The sequence below is a fragment of the Schistocerca serialis genome, chromosome 3 (genome assembly GCF_023864345.2).
Source record: "Schistocerca serialis cubense isolate TAMUIC-IGC-003099 chromosome 3, iqSchSeri2.2, whole genome shotgun sequence".
Taxonomy (NCBI): domain Eukaryota; kingdom Metazoa; phylum Arthropoda; class Insecta; order Orthoptera; family Acrididae; genus Schistocerca; species Schistocerca serialis.
Genome location: NC_064640.1, coordinates 799,959,174 through 799,983,975, shown reverse-complemented (window position 1 = coordinate 799,983,975; position 24,802 = coordinate 799,959,174). Strand labels below are relative to the sequence as shown.

The 24,802-nt window shown below is 40.0% G+C and overlaps 1 protein-coding gene across 2 annotated transcripts in view; it reads right to left on the bottom strand.

Annotated features, from left to right (window-relative positions):
• LOC126470641 (uncharacterized) overlaps positions 1-24,802 on the bottom strand; it is a 145,760-nt gene that overhangs the window by 78,573 nt on the left and 42,385 nt on the right. For both annotated transcript variants that reach the window (XM_050098621.1, XM_050098622.1), the window contains 2 exons: positions 15,919-16,129; positions 15,699-15,838 (listed from right to left, as the gene is read on the bottom strand). In XM_050098621.1, the coding sequence (XP_049954578.1) occupies positions 15,699-15,838; positions 15,919-16,129 (351 nt within the window). The remainder of the gene's footprint in view (positions 1-15,698; positions 15,839-15,918; positions 16,130-24,802) is intronic.

The window sequence follows — 24,802 nt, the reverse complement described above, 5'->3', positions numbered from 1 at the left end:
ACAGTTTTGTCTACTGTAGAATTTCTAAGATTGGTGTACACAATGGAAGTTAATTCTGAGTCTCCATCTATTTCTCTTGTTCAGAGTGTACAAGTGACACAATCTAAAGTGAATGTAAAAGTGAATAAAAACAAGGATCAGAAACATCAGAACCATATGAGGAAAGCTTGTCCTCGCTGTTTTTCTAGGCATGATAAACAAGGTCATTCTTGTCATAATTCAAAGTGTCTCCAGGGTGGTAAGCATGATCATATACAGGCCATATGTTTACTGCATTGCAATTCACAGTGCCAGTCTACCGTGAGGCAACAGTGCAGCTCTCAGCAAGTACATGTCGTTGAGTCCAGACAACCATGGATGGCACCTACTCAGGCAGAATATTTCCGCTCTGTAGAAGACTCCTGCTGTAGTCCACAGACAGATGAACAAGTTGTTTTTCCAGTCAATGGTGGCTCAAAAGACAAGGTTTCAATAAGGCACAGGGACATTAGTTTCCCTCATCTATAAGGACACTTACGAAATAATTGGTAGCCCATATTAACAGAAACCGCCTTTTGTTTTGTCTGCATATAACGGATATGAAATAACAGTACTTGACATTTGCAGTTCGCCACAAGTTTCGGTGAAGTTACAAAATATGTTTCATTTCATGTACTATGTTCTAGAAACAGTGCAAACATTTTTTGTTTAGACTTGTCTGACTTGTTCAATATGTGTGTACAAGACTGTGTTACAACTCAGTATTTCAGTGCCTCACACTGTTTCTGACTTGTGTAGAAAGTACAGTGAACAGTTTGAACCAGGATTAGGAAGAGTTAAGGATTTTGATGCACACATTACTGTTAAAAAAACATTCCACAGCCATGATTTCTTCCTGCTAGACCTGTCTCCCATGCAATATGGGAGCAGGCTTCTCACAAACTGCAATGATGGCAAGACAACGGGGTGATGTAACATGTTTCTGCAAGTCCATGGGCATCCCCATTGGTCATTCTCAAAAAGCCATCATGAGATTTATACTTGTGTACTGATTTCAAAGCCACAGAAAACCCACAAACTGTTGTGGATTCACTTCCTCTTCCACTACTAGAGGAATCAATGGGCTGATCAGGACAGAGCAGATTCTTTTTCAAGACTGATTTACGCGAGGCATACTTACAGACAAGCAGTCCAAGCAATATTTTGTGATCAACACTCACCTGAGTTTGTTCCAGTTTGAAAGACTACTGTTTGGAAGCACCTCAGCTGCTACTGTATTTCAGTGGTTCACAGACCAATTAATAGCCAAAGTCCCTTCATGTACAAACTATCTGCACAACATTGTTGTCACCAGATTACATGCCTCCTGAACATGTCACAAATTTAGACTGTTTGTTTTAAGTACTTTCTGCAGCTGGCAAAAGTGTAACAAGGAAATGAAGAACTTTAATACTTAGAACATGTTATAAATGCACATGGCACTCACCTGCTAATTCACACTTGTCTGCGAATAAAGATCTCCCGGAGCCCTGTAATGTGAAGGAGCTCCACTCTTTTATACAGAAGATCATATATTACAATAAGTTTATTGCAAATGCTGGGCAAATTGCAGCTTTGCTAAACCAGCTGCAATGGAAAGGTGTTCTTTTGTGGCCCCAACAACTTTGGGACCCATTCAGCAGTTAAAGGATGAATTGTTAAGTCTATGTCATCATCGTCATCTGATCCATTTTGATCTAGTTAAGCCTGTTGGGTTACCTATGCATGCATCGCCTTACAGGACTGGAGCTGTGCTCTCCCGTAGAATTGGTTCATCTGATAAACCTATTACTTTTGCCTCGAATACTCTCAACAAAGTATAGTGAAATTATAGTTAATTTGAAAAAGAGGCTCTCTCCATTATTTATGTTGTTACAAAGTTTCACCAATATTTGTATGGTCAGACGTTCTAACTGATTGCAGATAATCAGCCTTTAACAACTTTGTTCAATCCTTGCAAGCCTCTCCCACCATAGACAGTACAAAAACTGCAACATTGGGCTCTGTTACTGTGTAATTATCAATACATGTTGTTATAAATGCCCACTGCACAACATACAGTGATTGGTCGTCTTCATTACTAGTCGGTACCAACATGGCATTTGCATCTTCTGAGGAGTCATGTTAGCAAACTGACACTCAGAATTTTGAAATTCTTCAAAATTTTCCTCTCAACTTTCAGCATAATGTTGGATCAACTGCTTGTGACCCAGCTCTTCAGGTTATTTTGCAGTATGTCTGCCATGGGTGGCCACACAGTTTGAAAAAAAGGTGAAGGCTGTACCCACAGATGGAATAGTTTACAATGCATTGAAGTCTGCCTCCCCTCCCCAGCACTTTAAAGAGAAGACCCAAAAGTACACAAAATTTCAGAACCCATCTAACACTGGCATCATTGTCAGACAGGATTGTGGACAGATCTCCAGCCAAACCAATGGCTGTTTATGTACCATACATGTAGCCAAAATATGCTGAATCAAAAGTGGCACATCACAAATTTCACAGAGTGGCGGTTCATCCTGCTGGAAGAGGGAACTGTTAAAAGGCTTTATCCTATGTGCAGTCTGGTGAGCAGCACTTCCTTCCATTGGTGAGATTGGCATGACGTCCATCATCATGCCTGCGTGGTCAATTTGAGTGACTGCAGTTTGTTCCCCACCACCTCCAAACATTCAGTTTCCCAATGATGCATGATCAACTGTCAGATAATGAAATGATGGCCTGCAAGGGTATGGCATATTGACAGACACCACCATCCCTACATACTTCTTTGGCTGCTTTGTTGGATATGTCATTTCTCTGTACCCTGATGAGTCTAGGTACCCAGCAAAAGACCAACACCTCATCAGTGTATTGTAGATGAGGTAAGGGGTCATGGACGAGCTGGATAAACTGGTCTACCGGATACATCTGGTGGACCACTTGTAGCGCACTGAGCGAGTCAGAATAGACTAGAAGCCTTGTATTGTAATGTCTGTGAATCCATTCCAATGCCGCCATAATACCAGCATCATAGTATGTAGACTGTTCTGGAAGGTGCACTTTGAAAACACCTCATCGAAAACAACTGAGGGCATTCTCTTGCTGGGATCCATCCATAAAAACAATGACAAAGTATGTACTTAAAATTGAAGTAAACAAGAGTTGTAAAAACTTAATATTGAGTACAATTTCTCTTCCACAGCATCAAACTCAAAATCATTTTGGGCCTCTAAAGGCACCAATTTGTTCCATCCTTGGCAATGCATTCAGAGGACTGATATAAGCAATTCCTTGAAACTATCAAGTAGCACATATCCTGAATGGTTTGGTTGCATGGGACTGATTCCTAGAGAGCCACTCAAAGGTGTTGGATTGCTGCAGTGAATGCCAATGACAGACCATGTTGAGATTTTCAGGGCCTGTTGAGTCAGATAGAGGAATCGTGAAATCCAGAACGGTGGTTCACCTGCCTCTGCACACAGACTCTGAACTGTGCTGGTCCGATAGGGTCCACACGATATTCGAATGGCCTCATGATGGACAGTGTCTAAAATCTGGAGGTAGGAAACACAAGCTGACCCACAGACCACACTGCCAAAACCAAAATGTGATCTGAGAAATCCCCTATGAAGCTGCAGGAGACAAGACCTGTCAGCTCACTTTGCCTTTCCACTATGGCATTTCAAAATATTCAATGATTTGAAGTAGGTGTTTCAGGTGGCGGGACACAATTACCTAAAAATGCAAAATATTATGAGCTCTGGTTGCTTAGAACTTCAACGAGTGTGGTTAAAATTAACACTCTTAGTCTTCCCTGGTGAAAATCTAAAAACTGTTTTATTTGCCCAAGCTTCCAGCCTCCTGATGGTCGTCTGTAGTTACCTCATTGTCTTCGTAAGACTGGAGGAAGGGTAGAAGATTGCTAAGTCATCCACAAACAAACAGCATTTAACAGGGCTTCTGACAACAGAGGATATTTCATTAGTAGCAATTGCAAGCCATATGACTGAGTACACTGCCTTTGAGGACCCCATTCTCCTGAACGCAGCAATCTGACATGGCATCACCAACATGATATCAAAGGCACCAGTCCCGCAGGAAGGATTGGATAAAAAGAGAGAGATATTCATGTAGTCCCCACTCATGAAGCTGGTGAAGGACGTCTTATTTCTAAGTCGTGACACACTTTTTCGAGGTCAAGAAATACACCTACCAAATAGTTTCGGCATAAGAAGAATTCCTATATCGCAATTTCCAGTAGAATTAAGTTATCAAGTACTGAATAGTAACACCTGTAATTGCACCGGGAGTGGTACAGGTAACTTTGAGATTCGAGGAGCCAGACGAGGCAGTGGTTGGCCGTGTGCCCAAGAGTCTTACCAGTACAACTGGTAAGGGCTACACTCCAATAACTGCCAATATCGGTTTGACCCTTGCCTGATTTCCATAATGGAATTAATATTGCCTCCTTCCAAGTTGTGGGGTACTGCCCATCACACCAGGTCTGCTCAAAATAAGATAGGAACTTTCCTTTGGGCTTCAGGGCACAGATAACGGAGCATCAGATAATGAATCTGATCATGTATGGGAGCAGTGTCCCTGGGCACTGACAGAGCTGATTACAATTCCCATGTATACAATGGAAAATTCTAAACCACCTCATTATACAAGAAGTAGTGAAGGCTCGTCATCCCACAGTCCTACAGAACACCTGGAATGCAGGAGTTTGTGAACCTATAGCATGATGCAGGAAACATGTAAGCAACTTTTTTTTTATTGAAACAATTATTAGTAATTCTGTCAACTTTGTGGCAAGAACAATCCTTCATTTGCACTGATTAGTTTCAGACATGACTTCCATTATCAAACCATCACTTATAAACAAATCACAGCAGTTGTGACCAACTACTTTTATAATGAACAATTTCACATGTGGAGAACATATATCTTGCTTTTATACACAGACAGATAATTTCATTGTAAGAACACTAACAACCAGTGTACTTGGAAATAGCCACAATCTGCAATCATGAACATGTACAAACTCACCTACAACATATTATCAGTGCTTCTTGCCAAACAGCACTAGTACAACTGATACATGACATTGCAGCAACTTAGAAGAATATATGCCAGGGGTCACTAGTAGAAGGATGAGAACCTATGCACCCTCTAAAGTACGATCTGCCAGCTGCCTTAAAATGGTATTGTTAGCTAGCATTAACCAAATAATCAATTTATTTCTTAAAACCTACCTCTAATTACAGTCTACAAATAAAACATAAAACTGTAGTGCCTATCTGCAACTCAACACCTTCACTATATGGTGAGTAGCAACTATCCTTTTCATAATATTGTTGAATAGAGCATAAAATGCTCATCACATAAAGTGGCATAAAACAATATCTAGATTAAATATACAGAACCATACTACCGTGCACATGTAATCAAGTAACAGAATGCTTAAAACATACCAAATAAGTCTCCTGTAGTAAAAAAAAAGTCAGTGACTATGGAATGCCACCTTACCACATAAATTGTACTCCCAAAAGAAACCTCTTATCCAGATTAAAAGCTATTGTCAAATCACAGTTGACTGTCATTCATAGTTTACTACTGAAAACTGACGCATCGGTAGCATAACACCTGTCATCAACATTAGGTGTCAGTTTTTGATGTGTACAAATTTACATTATTGACGGAAGATTCCCTATCGCCAGTCGATTTATTTATATACCTTAAATGACTTCGTTGTCTAAATGTAAAACCCAGAGTAAAATTACAATGATAAAGCTTCCAACCACTTATATGCAGCATTACTACTTTTTTAAAATTACTCTGGTAGCAAATAACAGTGGCCACACAACACTGACCTAATGAAAATGAATGTAAAATTTTATTTTCTTTTTCACCTATAAAAGTGCAATGGCTGACTATTCTTATTTGACTCACACAGTCTAATCAGTAAGTCACTAAAAAGCTATTATTAACACACTGTCACATATGGAAGTCTTGAAACTCAAACTGATCACTAGACCCGTAAGACCTTGGCCATATTGGACCCCTTTATTGAAACCAGCAAAATATCCATCATATTTTGAAGTCCGACTGTTCATTAAGCAGCTTATCTGGCTTAAATTTTAGAGGAACTTGGGATTTATAACAACACGATAAAGGGGCTCGATAACTTGCTTAATGAACAGTCAGACTTTAAATACAATGGATATTTTGCTTTCTTTCTTTTTTTTCCAAAACAGTAGGCTATCATGGCCAATATTTTCTGGGTGTAATGATCAGTTTGGGTTGCATATGACAGTGTATGTATAGTTAAGGCTTTTTAGTGACTTACTGAGGAGAATGTGAATCAAGTAAGGATCAGTTTAAGTTCCACTGCAACAAAGAAGGCCTTATGGACGCAAAGGCTAGTGATGATTGTCCCAAGAGGTCAGAGGGAACATTAAATGGTGCTCGGCTCTCCAGTTCATCCATTTGGATATCAATATCCTCGAAAGTAAAATCACAATCAAATAGGGAGAGTGCTCATCAATCCAAAAGTTTAGCTGCTACTTTCTTCGATTTCGAAGAACTTTTTGTGTGATTTCCCCCCCCCCCCCCCCCTTACTTATAGGAGAAGTTTCTTGCATGGGTAGAGACGACTGCTTAGTGGGCTTCTGATGGTGTGCAGCTGCATGTGGCTGAGGTCTCACATCTGGTGTTGACGGCTTCTGAATGATTTTGGTTTAAAGTGTGGCTTATCCCCTCATAGGTACAATGACAAATGACAGATACAATGACAAGTGACTGAATCTTTGGTCTGGGGCAGAGTGGAGGCATCACACTGAGTGACTGGTTTCCTAAGTGCCAATGCAAAAGAAGTAGCAAATACCTGAAGTTGCCCACTAGAGACTGTCTTGTCTGAAGAGCCATTCATCTCATCAGCACGTTGCACACCTTGAGGTTGAGGGTTGTGTTGTCTTTTTTTTTTTAAGCGAAGAGCCCAACTCTCCGAAACACACAAAATTCCATCATCGTGCTTAACAGTGGTCCCTGAAATATGCCCAGAGTTTTCAGTAGAAAACGCCCGGCACTGCTGTCAAGTCCCCAGCGTTGCCATACCCATATCCAACCACAGCTTGTGGAGCTCCCTGGGAACACACAGCCCTCTCTTCCGTATGTTGTGGGAGACACTGTATCAGGCCCCTCTGTTCAGATCTGTCTGGCTTGGGTAGCTTGCTAGTAGCTATGCTACTGCCGGCATAACACTTAGCTTCATTGAGGTGCACAAACACTCCCATCTGGCATCTGGCACTGAAGGTGCCAATGATAATGTAGTACCACCCTCCCCCCCCCCCCCCCTCCTTGGGAGGTGGTGACATAAGAGGGAAATGGTTAGTGTCTTGGACATGGGAGGATAGACTGAGGGCAGCAAGTTTACAGTGTTCATCTAGAACAACAGAGATTAATTCAGTAGAGATATAGTAATCAGGCAGAATCGGGATGGCTTATCTTCTAGATCTTGGAAGTGTCTATGAATTGGGCATCTGTAGAGTGGTGGGAGTGAGTGGGGAGGAAGATGCCGAAGGGAAGTCTTGTCAAATGCCTGAGGCTATGAGAAATGACAAAGTCTTGCTGAAATTTGGTGCCAGGCTGGAAAAAAGAAAAATATACAGAGAAGGCATATATGTTTGTATGCCAATAGTCAGGTCCACAAAAATATACGTAGATACAGGGAAATAATGAGATGATTCCTTTCTGTGAATTGTAAAGCTGAGTCTGTAATTGTGGTTTTATATACACAGGTCACAGGAATTTACATTACACTTTTCCTTGGGTTCTATTGCGTGTTTTATTTTGTACCATAAATTATCCAAAAATCTAGGTTTTCCAGTGACCCTGTTTCTCTTTTTATTAACAGTCATCTTCATATCTGTGGTAGCTTATTTCTTCATGCATGGCCCACTGCTGTGAAATATTTACTACTTATGGTGGTTCTTGTAGGTATCAGCAATAATGGTTTATGTATGTATCAGCAACAGTATCAAAAAGAGACAGTTCAATTCCAGTACATTTAGCTACATGTACAACACATTGTTCAATTTGAAATATTAGTAACATAAAATTAGACTGCACAATTCTTAATATTGTAGAAAGGGTCTTTCATATTTAGCAAATTGTTCTTAATGACATACATATCTTGTACTAATTGCATGCAGGAGTTTAAGCTTCTTGTTTTTAAAGATACAAAATGTGCAATGAAAAGAATGCGCATACCCTCCAGGTCTCTAACCTATGGAACACTGTTTTTTGTAAACTAAATTTCCCTAAATGAGGACTTTCTGGATATTTCATTGAGTTTATGATAAAGTTTGTCTGCTGATGTGCTTTCAGAGGTAGCCTTTTGCTTAACCAACTTCAGTTTGATTTTGTTGTCGACTTTGTAACAGTGCACATTTGTGATTCATGTAGAAGAGGTGTCTTCCTTCCCAATAGACAAAATATACATGGGCATATCACTTCAAATCTTCTGAAAAAGGTTTCCAACTACATAATATTATTTTCTTTGATGAATTCCTCACTTTTGTGTACATAGCCATATGCTTGCATTGTCACTAAAACATTGTCTTTCCATCTGCTTTAGGCCTTATTGCTTGGCTGCTGCTTCCTATTCATATCTTCCCTATGCTGATCTTGAGGTAATTTACTGTTAACATTCCATTTCTAACAACTTATTCCTATCATGGCCCACCACAATTTTTGCATTTGTATGAAGTCTTGCTACATCAGATCTATTTCTCTGTAGCTTCTATTATTTGTTATACAGTGTTCTGTTTACTTTGTTTGCATTGCAATGAATTAGTTTCTTGCTATATGTGTTACACGTCTTAAAAATCTAGTAAATAATGTAAATTATTTTGACTACAATCCACATACAAGGACACACACAACTGGCTACTGTTAAATATAAGGTTAGCAGTTGTTTGTTTCACATGTGTCTTACTTTATATAGCTTTTCTCTTTGTTTATCCACAGATGCCCTGCTTTTCGTTTGATTAATTTTTTAGAAGCTAATTTCACTATTATGTAGTATGCAATGAGATTACAGTAACAACACTATTTATTGTACTGGATGATTCAAAAAGAATGAACAAATTTCAATTGTTTATTCCTGACAAACTATGAAAGAGAGAAACACATTGCACCTGTCACTGGATAGAGGAAGGTTCAAACTTTTGTGTTTGCACAGACAATATATTGTACACTCAGCATCAGCATCATGCCTTGCTCAAGAAACATTGAAATGGTAGTCCATTTCATTCCACATGCCAATCAACACGTCCATGTTTAAAAACTTAACTTCAACAATTCGATTTCTCAGCTCCTTAAGAGTAGCTGCCATGGGTGGGACAAAGACACTTATGTAACCCTACAGAAAAAAATAAAATAAAATCAGAAAGTGTGAAGTCTACTGACCTCGGAGGCCAAAAGCAATGAACAAGATCTTGTTGTCTACCTCTTCCAATCCAACATTGCGGGGTGGTGGTGTTAAGATATTGCTGCATCTCAAGGTGAAAGTGAGGGAGGGCATTGTTTTACACAAAAATGGTATCACTGAAATCTTCATGAAGTTGTGGAAAGTACCAATTTTGCGATATGTCCAGGTATGAAATTAATGTTACAGTTTCCTCCACAAAAAGAAAGAAGTTCAGAAACTCTGTGGACAGAAATGACACAAAACACATTCAGTTTCAGTGAGTCCCTCATGTTCAATGATGATGCCACGATTTTCTGACCTCCAAATTCTTACATTATGACAGTTTACTTCACCCGTTAGATGAAAAGTCTATTTGTCCATAAAGATGAGTCATTCGGAAAAAGTGCCCCCTGCCATATTCTGGATAACTGAAATGCAAAATTTGCACCTTCTGTTAAGGTCACCAGGACCCAATTGCTGCAGAAACTGCAACTTGTAAGGCTTCATACGCAGGCTGTGTGTAAACACATCTCAGATACGCTGGGCATTTTCACCAAACATGTGTGGCCGACCAGTCCTCTTCCCTTTGCAGATGCAGCCAACTTCTAACAATTTTGTATGCCAGTCATAAATCTACTTGTACAGAGGCGGCTTCTTGCTGAATTGATGGCGGAATGCTTGTTGCAATTGGGCAATGGCATGACTTCATACAAATTCAAATGCATAAAATGATTCTTCTTGTGGTGTATTCACCATGTCGCTAGGAAAAAAAACCAACAACAGCACAGCTGTGTCAAAACTTTGAACCTTCCCCTATCCAGTAACATGCACAATGTATTTCTATCTTTTATAGTTTGTCTGTAATAAACAATTGAAATCTTTTTTGTATCAACTGGTATTTAAAATATGGGATAATAATGACTATACCGATGGCCTCAGCAGTTTAGTCCCATAGGAACTTACCACAAATTTCCAATAATGACTATGTTGAAACAACTTTGACATATGTGCAAATTATATTTATAAAAAGATCTTCTGATAGTACCTGTACCATCTCTGTACTAAAGATTTTACTGTTAAGCTAAAGAAACTAAAAATTATGGTTTAACGTCCTGTTGAGGTTATTAAACACAAAGCAGAAATTCAGATAGGGCAAGGATGGAGAAGGAAATCAGTCATGTCCTTTGAAACAAAATAAAAAGCAGAAGCAAAATTATTGGCATTTGAAAGAAGATCAGGATTTAACAGCCCACTGACAGAGTCAATAGAGACTGAGCACACGTTTTAATTGGGGAAGGATGGGGAAGAAATCAGCTACTTCCATTTCAAAGCAACCATCACAGCATTTGCCTGGCAATTTACGGAAATCACAAAAAATGAAAACCCGGATGGCTGAGCAGGGATTTGAAACACTGTTCACGCGAATGTGAGTCAAGTCTTTCCACTGTATGACCTTTCTCAAACTTGGATTAAAATTTTGAAGAAAAAAAAAAATACTATTCCTATTCAGACAATAACCAGTCATCAATATTGCAAATCCAAGGGAGGATTACAAATTACAGTTACTTGTACCTTTCCTTCAGAATTAGTTTTTCTTATGTATCGCCGCAACTTCAGCACACTATCCTGAAACACTCAGCAGCCCCACTTTAATTAGTACTAAAATTAAGAAATTAATCACATTCGTTACTCTGTTTTTCCTCCGACTAGCTCCCTTATTTCTCCAGCATGTAGGTTTTAGGCTTCAAGGATTTCGGTCACATGGATACTGTCACTGAAATCATATTTTAACAATGCACTTTTCACAAAAAGAGATTTAATTTTATTTATAAGGTTTTAATCTACATTGGACATGGTACTTCTTAATACACCACTATAAAATCTTCTCTCCATTTCATACACAGATGGTGCCCGAGAACTATTTTTAGGGCTCATGGAAGCTGTAAGTAATATAATATGTTCTCCTGTTCTCATACATTCTCTAATACACCACTATCTAGGAGACTGGGAGATATTTATTTACTGAACTCTGAACTGGTTCTATGCGGTGACTTTCTATTTCTTATCATTGAGTATGCTTCAGTTCCCTGATGTGTCTCATCATTTCCACACATTCAAGCAAGAATTCCTATACATGTCACTACCATTTTGAAAGGAATCTCTCCACAATCAAACTACAGTTTCCCAGTAACCTTAGGAAAGGGCTTCAGCCCATCACATCTTTTACAAATGTCTGAAGCTATGTAATGGTTTCATTTCATTTCATCTTACATCAGGGGTGGCCAAGGATTTGGCTCCCGAGCCATGCCCTGGCACGAGTGCCACAGAGCTAAACCAGGCTGGCATATTACCCCCACCACCACACTACGCTGTCTGGCAGTGTGGAGGGGGAAGAAGGGGCAACTGCAAACATGCCGCATTTGAATGGTAGTGCAGTCGCACAACATACGACTAAATTTTATATTTCATACTTCTCAATAACACAGACCAAAAACAAAACAAATCTTCAGAATTACTTGATAGTTTTTGAAGCACTGAAGACATGTTCTAATTTTTATATGGCTCAAACTGTAGGTATATGGACAGATGCAGACAATTTCACAGATTTTCGAACTCAGGTTGCCATATAATCAGGACGTATTTAGTTTTGTAATCGAAAAAACTTCTTTCACACAGATGTTGATTGAAATATTGTAGCACTTTTGGAACCCCATCATGGAGACGTGGAAACTCTACCTTAGGAAAGCAATTTGTATTTCCTAGATTGTTTTAACATTAAAGGTATTTGTCTTTGAAACAGTAATTGCCTTCGAGATCAAACAGTTACTTCTGCACACGCACAGCCCCACTTCCAAATGACATGGTAAATGGTCCCGCAAACGGTTTGAAAATGTAAGACTGGCAGTGTCCTCAAAACATTTAGGAAACTATCTTTGTAATTCTTTCAAGGCCGCAATAAATTATTCAAACCTCACATCTTCTTTAACGCCAGTGAGCTTAGGGAACTGGACTGCCTTTGTCAAATCTTATCTCTTCTACAAAAGTATTTTCTTTTTAAATGCATACCCATCAAATCAGAAAGAAGTTACCTTGCCATGTCTCTGTAAGCAGTGTTCAGTCAAGCTGACTTAAAATGCGAGGTCTGCAATCCATTCCATATGTTCTAATTTTCATTACTGCACTCTTTTGTCATTCACAAATTCAACAATAGTAAGTTTTAAAATGAAAAATTATTCCAAACATGCCCCTTGACTTGACAAATGTACAGTGCAGTGATATATGAAGCCTCCATGCTTTTTGTTCAGTTTCACTGAAAACGACTGCAACTGACAATGGAGTAATATGTGCAAATTCCGAAATTTTACTGTTTGTATCACCAATTTCTTTACGTGCTTCATACCTGCAAATCTAGCACAAAGTGTTTCTTGATGTAGAGAACAATGAATACCATTTGTCAATCATTGCAATTTTTGGTTGTTTCATTGTCAACTAAATCTTTAAATTCTTTCTGCACAATATTGATTGTAATGTAGTTTCTTAGTAAATATACGACATCCATCGCTTATGCAAATTGAGAATTCTCATCCCTCTCTTCTGTCACTGTTATTCATTTTTAAAGGACTGTGATGACAAATGACTAGACTCTCTCTTTTTGTGCAAACAGCCATTGGACTTGTGAACGTCCCCATACCACAAACAATAGCGAAGGGTAAACAGCACTGGGACCTCGATTCTGCCAAACACAGATTTTTGCTGACCAAAAACTATCGTACTGCAATGCCACATGAAATTTCGCGCTGTTCTGGGTATTTCCAAGAAGGACCGCGCAAAACCAAGTGGCAGGCCAGACCCTGGCCCACCCAAGGCCTGCACATTCAGTCCGCATTAAGTTCGGCAAGCTGTGGCTGGCCCTGTCTTACATTGTTATTCCTATCTATTTATGCAACATCACTGACTATTTTGAAGTAGTGGTTCAGTCTCAGGCTACTAAATATTTACACTTAGTATGTAGGCATCATCATCATCATGGACAGTTTCCAGCCACTGGCTGGGTCTGTCGGGAACACAAGCCTCTCCATCGTGTTCTGTCTTTCCACCATTCCCCCTCTTCCACCTTCGTCCATTTCTCTCCTCTTCTCGTCACACATTCCTTCACTCCTTTCACCCATCTATCTCTTGGTCTTCCTCTGGGCCTCTTCCCCTCCAGTTGCAGATCAAACATCCTCTTTGGAATTCTTCCCTCATCCATTCTCTTCATGTGTCCATACCACTGCAGTCTTGATTTTTCTATCCCGTCCTGTACTGGTTCCTCCATTAGTCTTTCCCTCACATACACATTTTGCAATCTGTCTCGTCTTGTTACACTCAACCTGCTCCTCTGGAACGTCATTTCACTAGCCTGTATTCTACTTTTGTCGCTTTTGTGCATTACCCATGTCTCACTTCCGTATGCCAATATGGGGACAAAGTAGGTTCGGTATATAATTCCCTTGGATTTCTGTGGCACCTCCTTGCTCCAAATAAGCCCCCTAATGCATTTGTAGAACTGCCCTACTTTTCTGCACTTTTCATTTATTTCCACTGCGTTTCCCCCCTTACTTTCAATCATGCTTCCCAGGTACTTGAAGTTCTCTACCACTTGTAGTTTTTCCCCTCCACAAGTTATATCCACATTTGGCCTATTCTTCTTCCTTGTTGTGACAATTATTTCACTTTTCTTTGCAGAGAAATGCATTCCATATTGTGCTGCCGTTGCCTCCCATACATCTAACTGCTCTTGAACCTCCTTCTCGCAATTTCCCCATAACATCAGGTCATCGGCATAAAGCACTGCTTTCATTTTATGATCTCCAAGTGCATCTGATACTTGCTGTAGGATTTCATCCATAACAATAATTAACAATAAAGGCGAAAGTGCACTTCCCTGTCGCAGCCCATTTTCCAGCTTGAACCATGCAGTACGTTCCCTCCCCACTTTCACACAACTCTCACTTCCCTCATACATTTTTCTGACTTTTCGTGTTATCTCTTCATGCTATTCCTATTTTGTGTTAAAGGTTTTCCTGTCTATTCCATTGTTATTTATGTACTGTTCAATTTTTACTTTTTCATTGCATTACCACCACACTGTCAAAGATGTTACTTTCTGTATGTTTCTACTTCAGTCTAAACATGTCACTTCTCTTCCAATGTTGTTTGCAAACATTGTAACTTCTTTGGTGATAATACTCAGTAAATGTCTGAAGATGGTCTTCTAAGCCAAAAACCGGTTAACAATAAAAGTAATATTGTAGAACAAAAGCAAACTGGTGCTTTTCATTTATTATAATTTTGTTCTACCAAGAACTGACAGACGATTCTGTTAACATGACAGCTAAATCATGAAAGTCTTTGTACATATGCTGTTCAACAGAAAACGTTTGGTGCCCAATGATTATGCAGTGGAGTAACAGGTGAAAATTACCATCCTTCTCCTCGAAAAAGCACTGAAATTCCATTCATTTTCAAACGCTTGTGACAAATACGTCACCAGACTGATTCTTTGTGTATCTCCCACAGCAATAGCTACTGGACGTATGAACTTCCTTTAAACCAAGAGCAAATAGCAAGAGAGAAACAGCACTGCCACTATAATTCTCCTGAATTGAATGTTGTGCTAACCAAAAAATGTTGCACCAAATGCCAGAAGAAACATTGTAGTATTGCACTGTTAAATTTAAATGATATGCCAAGAAGGGCTGAGCAACACTGAGATGGACTTAAGAAGCGGATATGTACCAAGCAATGTTGAGACAGGACGACAAACTCTGCGAGATAAGAGTGCAGCACTTGGGACAGATGAAGTGTTGATTAACTGAATCAGTTCCCTTACAGATTATGATTGAAACTGGCTTTTCTTTGAATGCTACAAATATCTGCTATGGTCTAGTACTTGTGTTCTTGATGTCACTGCGGCTGCTTTCATTCTGATCTTCTATGACCTTCTGTACAATCTAGATAAACCTTCATCATTTCCACAGACTGATGACTACACCCTCAAGTTAACCACATTAAGAAGTCAGTAGAAGTGCCTTTCAGTATGTGCAGTAGCTTCTTTGTTTCTAGAGATGGCTACTTGTTCTCTCTCACACGCATGGGAGGGGACAGGAGAGGACGGGAGGGAGAACTGGTTCTTGAAAGAAACTATTAAACTTTGATAAGGCAAGACAAAACACGAAGTTAATACTTTGAAATGGCTTCTTGAGCTGCTTTTTCAGTCTCAGGATCCAATGTTTCATCAAAAATTACGCTCTCACTTTCATCAAAATCACAGGATACCAATGATGATATATCAGTTTCTCTGTTGACATCAGCTCTCGTTTTTCCCTGAAAAAGTTAATTTAGTAAATTAGCTAATTTTCTTGTATGCTTTCATTAACTTACTCTATATAAATTCTATGACTCACAGTGCTTTTGAAAAGAGAAGGGCTGCATACTGGATATCTCAGTCTGTCCACATAGCTGATATAGAATGGGTTTCTAATGGAACGATCAAATGAGGTTCTTGAAAAATCCTCTGAGGAACAGCCAGTAACTTCTGCACATCCACTGTCTTCTGAGGGACTGCTCAGGTCTTTAGTTTGTGAATATGTATTCATCTCTTGGACCATGCCAAACCTAAAAGTAATCAACCATTGGCATTCTTCATAACATTCCATAATATTTCAGGAGTCTTTTCAGTTAAGACAACATACGCTCAAACAAAATAAAAATAAATAAAAAGAATAATCATCATTCTTAATTGGGAAACACAAATTCAAAGTGAAATCTTTGACATACATATTTTTTCATATTTACTAATAAACTATTTACTGGGATGTGGACAACAGGAGCTTTGAAAAACAATATGAGAAATGGATGCCAATAAAATGCTTAGTTATAATGAAGAAGCTGCAGCTGTCAACACATTGCATATCTGATGCCACTGACACAATATCCATTTACTTCATTACACACACGTTTCACAGTGGCAATGAGAAATTCTAAATACCTTATTTCATACTGGAAGGCAAATACTTTGCCTTCACAGACAGTTTCAATTGATTTACGGATAAGTAAGATAGATTTTTCAATGTAAGAAGAATGAGAGAGAGAGACCGAAATTTGATATTAAGCTAAGGCATCTTTGATACTTTTTAAGTGACTGCAAGACATACTTCATCTAACTACCACAATCAAATTCAAGCTGACATAAATGAAACTAAGAAGCTTGTAATTGAAATATTACTGTATCTCATTGCTACCTATCAGAACCCCTCGGAGAGCATTAAAGATAAACACCAGTCCTAATTGTCCAATTGTAAAGTGACCTGTTTCCAAATTACATACAAAAATAAACACTATTTCAGTATACATATAATTTGAAAACGATGCTTTGCTGATTAACATTGTTCTTATGTGAGAAACATAATATAAATGTGAAATTAATACTGTAACTAATCGAAATAAATTTAGCACATGGTCAGGATGTACCAGTAAACCTATCAGTATAAAATTACTACAGCAAATTAAATAGAACATATAAATAAAGCATGTTAATTGAATCTCCAATATATGTTAGCACTAAAATTCAGGCACTAGTTGATTTGTTATAAACCAATTTAGAAATGTAATTGTTACCTGTAACATAATTAGTCAGAAAATGTTATATTAACTCGTAACTAAGTTGAAAATAGGTTCACCTTGTTCAGCACTGAGATTGTAAATTTTTAGCAATGTGTAGCTCATATTCAGTTTAACTTTTAATTGTAATTTTACATAAAATTGTAATTTTCATTGTAGGTAATTGTTAACAAAAGTATAAATAGAGGTGATGCAGGCGCCTTGGGGCACTCGTTTTTTGGCTAGGGTTGCGAGCAAATGTATTGTAGGCTCACTCGTTTGTTGATTGTTGTGAACTGTGTCGTTTGATGTCAACTTTGGGTACATGTGATGTAGCCGGTACAGTTCACCAGGCTCGGACACCAGAGTCCTGGAAATATATTGGTATTAAAACTGCACTGTATTTTGGAATTTATTTGGGAGTCTTCCGCAATCCTTTTCATAGGCTGCACAGCGATGAGACATGAATCCAGGAATTTTACAAAACCCCGAGAACTAAATATCTCTCAATGTTGGTAGAATTGATGTGAAAACAACAACGCATCGACTGGGCATTTCACTCCAAACATTTGCAACGCGGAGATGGGAAAATATAAACATCTCATAATAATATGCAAATAATTGTTGGGGTAGCAATCGGACTTCACATTGATACAGGGAAGGAGCAGAGCCTATCAAAAAAAGAAGTGTAATTTCATCTACATTTAAAAACAACAAACAAGCTCGAGCAGCTAAAACTGAATGTAACTGATTTTAAGATAAAGAAAGAGTTTATGTTTTTGAACCCACAGTCATGCTTATGTGTACAGTGAATTTCTGAAGGTGAATGAATCTAGGGAATATAAAAGCGTATGTCACACAAGTCTTAAGAGATATTAATTGACCAAAAGCTAAACATTTACTTGAAACAACATTTTAGTACATTAAATACCCACAAAATCATCCTTCCCAGAACAGATACTGCTGGTTTGGGCTACGCTCTTCCCTTCCTCATTATTAATGTGGCACCACAATGAGCTGATTGAAACATTGTGGAATGGAAAAATATGCACACTTGCCATGTGTCACATGTGGATATGCATCTTTTCAGTGTATCAGCACAGTAGTAGTCCAGAACCAAAAGCGACAGTAATCACAGTATCTAGAACTTTGCTATGAGCTGTTCCTTACCATTGCATTTTAATGACTTCATAGAAACTTTACATTTCATCTGCAATGACGAATAAAGGAAACGTATGTCCCATAACCCCACCCTCAAGCAACCACTCAATAAATCAAGCACAAAATTTAGCGCAAAACTCAATGCAAGATGCTTTTAACAGTATCCACAATGATACTTCCAAGGAAATGTATGACAATATGTCAACAGCTATCTTGATAAGTATGACTTTGTAAGTATTACATGCATTAATACATTGTTTCAAGCAAATGTTCAGTTCTGGCCAATCAATATCTCATTTGTGGTTCTTGCAACTTTTGCCTCTGTTGTCTGTAGAGTCATTTACTTACAAACATCTACTGTACACAAATGGCAGGTTTTACAGATATATGATCATGATGGATGGTACAACACACACATCCACATACTTAATCATTTTAATTCTATTTTAGCTCTTCAAGCTAATGATCCTCCCTACCGAGTCATATTTAACGAAGTATGAGGGTGGGCATGCGTGTATGCTTTTACGCCACCAAATTTGCTGTCATTATATTCATTAAAGGCTAAGAAGGCAGGAGGAACCAGTTGTGTGGAACATAGGCAACGTATCAAATACCACAGTTCAAGACACAAGTTCGTGACTTGTAGAAAATAAACTTATACTACATCAAACAAAGACTCAGTTTTTACAGTTTCTAAGACACAATTACACAGAACGGGCATATGATCAGTGAGTCTGAAAAATTCAAATTTCCATGTTGCAAATAGACAGTAAGCTGTTGCAGAGAGCCATAGTTCACATTATTATTCAATAACTTAATGCTGCTCTATATTTACTGTTAGAACTGTGTCTGAAATAAATGGTAGTCCAATACAAAAATTAATCCCTTTGCTTGTTTTCATTTGATTATGACATATGGTATTATATTCTGGGATAGCTCTTCCATTCACAAAGGGTATTTTTGGCTCAGAAACAGGTAGTTTGAGCAATATGTGGTGTAAGCTCGTGAGCCTCTTGTCGACTCCTGTTCCGAAGTCGGGGAATTCTGTCATTGGCCTCTCAATATGTATTTTCTTTAATGTCATTTGTTGTTAATAATATTAGCTTGTTCCCAAGAATTAGTAGCTTTCACACAGTTAATACTAGGCAGGAATGCAATCTGCATTTGGATTACACCTCCATGACACTTTTGTAGAAACGCATGCAGCATTCTGCTGCGTCCATCTTCATTAAGTTGTCATATGAACTATCAAGTCTAATTCTGCCAATATTATGAGAAGGAAAGTTGCCACTCACCATATAGCAGAGACACTGAGTCACAGATAGGCACAACAAAAAGACACTCACAATTATAGCTTTCGGCCATTAAACCTTCAAACACCCCCCCCCCCCCCCCACACACACACACACACACACACACACACACACACACACACACACACAACTACAGTCTAAGGCAACTGAAACCACACTGTGAGCAGCAGCACCAGTGCATTATGGGAGTGGCAATTGGGTGGCGGTAAGGAGGAGGCTGGAGCAGGAAGGGGGAGGGATAGTATGGTGGGTGCGGTGGACAGCAAAGTGCTGCGGGTTAGACTGAGGGCAGGGGAGAGGTCGGGGGAGGAGGGAGGTAGCTGAAAGGGAATGAACTGAGAAGACTGGTTGGTTAGTTGATTGGTTGGTTTAAAGGCAGCAGAAGGGACCAAACTACGAGGTCATTGGTCCCTTGTTCCTAATAAAACAATGCCACAAGTGTGAGAATAAAATGGACGAAACATATAACACAAAACGGAAGGAAAGGAAAAGCCACAAGAATGAAGGGAAGGCAACAAACACTACAAGGAACAAAAGAGGCAAAGAAAACAACAAAGACGCTAGAAACAGAAGAGAGTAAAACATGAAAGCAGATTACAGATTACGAGAATAAAAAGGGATAGCAAGCCACTCTGCAACACATTAAAACCTCCACCCTAAAAGCAGTAAGGTGCAGGACAAAGAGGGACAAAGGACATGTGCTAAAACCTACATAGAAGTATAAAACCTTCTCTCACGGATAAAACGTAAAACTGAAGCTGCTGTGGAGGCATTGTCGCCCAACACCGAAGGCAAGGTGCTGGGAAAGTTAAAAATCTGCCGCAGAGCGGCTAAAAGTGGGCAGTCCAGCAAGAGGTGGATGACTGTCATTTGGGAGCTATAGTGACACTGAGGTGGGACCTCGCGATGGAGTACGTAACCATGCATTAACCACGTATGGCCAATGCAGAGTTGGCAGAGAACAACTTATTCCCCGCGAGAGGCCTGCATGGAAGACTTCCACATGTTCACAGTCTCCTTAGTGACACGCAGTTTGTTGTGCATGCTGTTATGCCATTCTGTCTCCCAAAGCCGGAAAACCTTGCGGTGTAAGACAGAATGCACGTCAGCTTCGGAGATGCCTATCTCCAGAAGCGGTTTCTGCATTGCCTGTTTGGCCATGCCTGTCAGCAAGTTCGTTGCCGGGGATTCCGACGTGTCCTGGGGTCCACACAAACACCACGGAACGGCGGGACTGTTCTAGGGCATAGATGGACTCCTGAATGGGCGCTACCAGAGGGTGGCGAGGGTAGCACTGGTTGATAGCTTGTAGGCTGCTCAATGAGTCAGTACACAGGAGAAATGACTCGCCTGGGCATGACTGGATGTACTCAAGAGCACGAGGTATGGCCACCAGCTCTGAAGTGAAAACACTTCAGCCCACTGCGAAGCCTACGTGACCATCAGCCATTGAGCCGTCAGTGTAAACCGCTTCAGAGCCCCGGAACACGTCAAGAATCAAGAGGAAATAATAGCGGAGAGCGGCGGGGTTAACGGAGTCCTTAGGGCCATGCAAAGGTCCAGACGAAGCTGCGGCTGAGGCGTACACCATGGAAGCATATGTGAACAGACCGCAAGTAGAGGTGGTAAAGGGAACGACTCCAGACAAGAGAGAAGGGACCGCACACAAACTGCAATCGTTAGCCCCGGCTGGGCCGCAGATGAGGGAGATGGACTGCTGCGGGCGGGAAAAAGAGACGGTAATTCAGATACTCAGGGGAACTAGGAATGTGCCACCCAGCCACAGCAAAGGCCATCTGGCATGATACACATTGCTGGAAGTCCTAATTCTGCAGGAAGATGTCCATTTACTCCTTTACATGTGTAGGAACTTACCAGATCAGGCATCAACTGTGTGATCCCTGTATTGTCAGTTGGCTAAACCAAAAGGATACATAACGACCCCTAACATGTCAGATTGGCTATCATGTTGGCTATCATGTTGGCTTTGAGGTGCAAATAACAGCCTACACAGTTGGTTCGTACTATAGAAAAATTTGGGAAATTAAGGTCAAATCTAGAAAAAGAGCATCTTGATGCGATCAACGGTCATACTAGAGACACTACGCAACACATCCGTGCAAAGCTTCATCAGGTTTTCACTGTGGTGTCTATTTCGCGACCAATCAGAACTTACTTTCCGAACAACCCCACATAATAATAGGAGGCAACCTCAATGGTCATGTAGGATGAGTAAGAAAAAAGTATCACCAATATCATGGTGGAAACAGATATGGCACTGTCAATGAGGATGGGATACAGATTCTGGATTTTGCTCAAGCACATGGGCTTATGGTGGCCAACACATTCTTCAAGAAGAACCATACACATCTGATAACCTATACAAGTGGTGTGCACAAGACTCAATTTGACCATCTGCTTACAAGATGCAACCTGAAGCTAGTAACCTCAAGTTGAATATCCACAATGAAAATCATCCTCAAATCACTGGAGTGCAGAGAATCAAAGCTCAGCTCACCGCTGCTCTTACGGCCATCAACATAGACACAGACCAGCCAGTATCAGGCACATGGGACAGCATTACCAGCCAAGCTCACTGTGCAATAAATAACATTCTTAGCAGGACAAAACCAGGCAAACATGCAATCAATAAAGAAGTCTGGTGGTGGAATTAAGATGGCCGAACAGCTGTGAGGGAGAAGAAGACTTTTAAACTACTGTTCCAGTCCCACACTAATGAAGATCTGCAACGCTACAAGATGCAAAAACTGGCTGCCAAGAGAGCAGTTGCAGAATCTCTTACTACTATCGTGTGCACAATGAAATAGATAAACCTGAAGGAGTAAATAAAATTTATTACCTCGCCAAAGTATGCCACCAAGTAACCCAGGACAGTGGTCATGTCAAACACAAAGGACGAAAACCATTAACTCCTTCAAGGCCATCTCAACATTCTCTGCAGATGGAGTGATCACTTCTCCAAAATCAGCAATGAGGAATCTGACCATCCTCCAATACTGAGTGCTGAACCATTTGGTGGATCTGTACTACCAATCACCATCCAGGAGGTCAAGGAAGTGGTCAAGAAGATGAAGAATGGGAAGATTACTGGCCCTCATGACATACCAGCTAAAGTATAGAAGATCCTTGGCCACAAATGTGCCTCAATTATTACTACCTTCTTCAACAGAATCATTGATGATGATACAATCCCAGCAGTCTGGACAACTAGCAATCTGGAAGAGAAAAGGTGATGTGACAAAATGCTCACAGTATCGACCAATTCAACTGCTTTGTGACATCATGATGATCATTGAGCAGGTTACAGGCACCAGCCAATTGTTTCTATCACCCCAAATAAATGCACATTTATCAAAGCGGAACCACAGATGCCATGAATGCCACTCAGTTACTTATTGAGAAACACTTTGAGAAGATATTCATACAACATTCCTAGATCTGGAAAGGCTTTTGACCACGTCCCATATCACCTTATGTAGCATGCTTTAAGATCTCAATGTCTCTGAAGCTTATGTCCGATGGGTCCAATTGCTGTATCAAAATGTCTCCAGCAACGTCTGATGCGTAGTGGGAACATCACTCCCTTTTACTATCAATGTCTGAGTACATCAAGGTTCAGCACTGTCACCTCAACTTTTGTATGGACACTGTGACATATGACCTACAGTCACCCCACCCTTGGTTTTACTAGCAAGCAAACACCATGAAGACCTCCAGGAACAGATGCAGCAATGGAATCAATGACTTGGTAAATTTGGTCTTCGGCTGAATATCAAGAAGACAGAATATATGGAGTGTGGTGTTCAACTGATGGGACCATCAAAGTCGGTGGAGAAGACCTGAAGAAAGAGGAGCAATTCAAATATCTTGGCTCACTCATACACAGTGATGATAAAAGTCTCCCAGACGTTTGTGCCCATGTTAAAACAACCTGGATGAAATGGCGACATGTGATTGGCATCATGTGTGATCGCCGTATGCCTTTCTGAAGTCAAAGGCTTATAGGACTATAGTACACCCAATTACACTTTACAGGTCGGAGTGTTGGCCAACGACAGCTAAGCATGAGCACACTCTCCACGTGATGGAAATGCGTATGCTTCGGTGGTCCCTTGGACTTATCCGATTTGACAATGCAACAAACGTCTACGTTCTTTTGGTGACTTACAGTTGCACCCATCTCAGACAAACTACAGGAAAGCAGGTTAAGATGGTACGGACATGTCACGCACAGTAAAGGAGACACTGTGGCATGAACAGCTATGCACCAGGTCGTAAATGACTGATGACCTCGTGGCAGACCCAAGAAGGATATGGAATTCATCAATGTCACCTATGAAGATAGCCTTAGCAGACCCAAATGGAGGCATGTGTGTCAACAAGTGGACCCTGCTAGCATGGGATGAATGCTAAAAAGAAGAAGATTTATTTTACCTGTCTAGTTCCATAGGACCCAACTGAGTAGAGGCAAATCTTCGTGATCATGGAATGAGTCCATATATGAAATTGCACTTCGTGCAACTGTTTCAGCATCATGGTCGGCCTCATCTTAACGCTGCTGTTAGGCGTGTTGACATGGGGCTGGAGAAGGCACTGATGGCAGAGGGAATGGCTCACATTGCAGTGGTGCCAGCTGAGTCTATCAACAGATCGGTTTTGCTAGGCATGGCCTGCACCTCAATAGGTATGAGACAGGGAGGCTGGCAAAGCTTATAGGTGACAGTGTAATGGGCAGTGGTGGGATCACTCACGGGAAAATTCCTGCAGTAGTTTGGTGTTATAGCTGCACCCTTTTTAGACTGAAGTCAGCTGATAGTTATCTATGTTTAAAGGAAGTATCTCTAACAAACGAATCATCTTCAAAGGGAGGGGCCTGGTATCCAAGTAGTGGTGGAATTAGCTTATTTCATCGAAATATAATAGGTATTAGTAAAAGTTAGTGAACTGCTTATAGATGTTGACTTTGACAATATTGGTATATCGGAGCACCACTTAAATAATTTGAAAATTCAGAGGCTTCCTTTACCAGAATACAGGTTGGCTGTCTGTTTTTCAAGGAGTGAGGGAGTGGCCATGTACATAAAAAACAGTATTCCATTTGAGTCCATAGACATGTCATGGCACTGCACTGAATAGATATTTTAATGTTGTGCAGGGGCAGTTGAATTTAGTGAAACTGAACTTCTAATTGTTG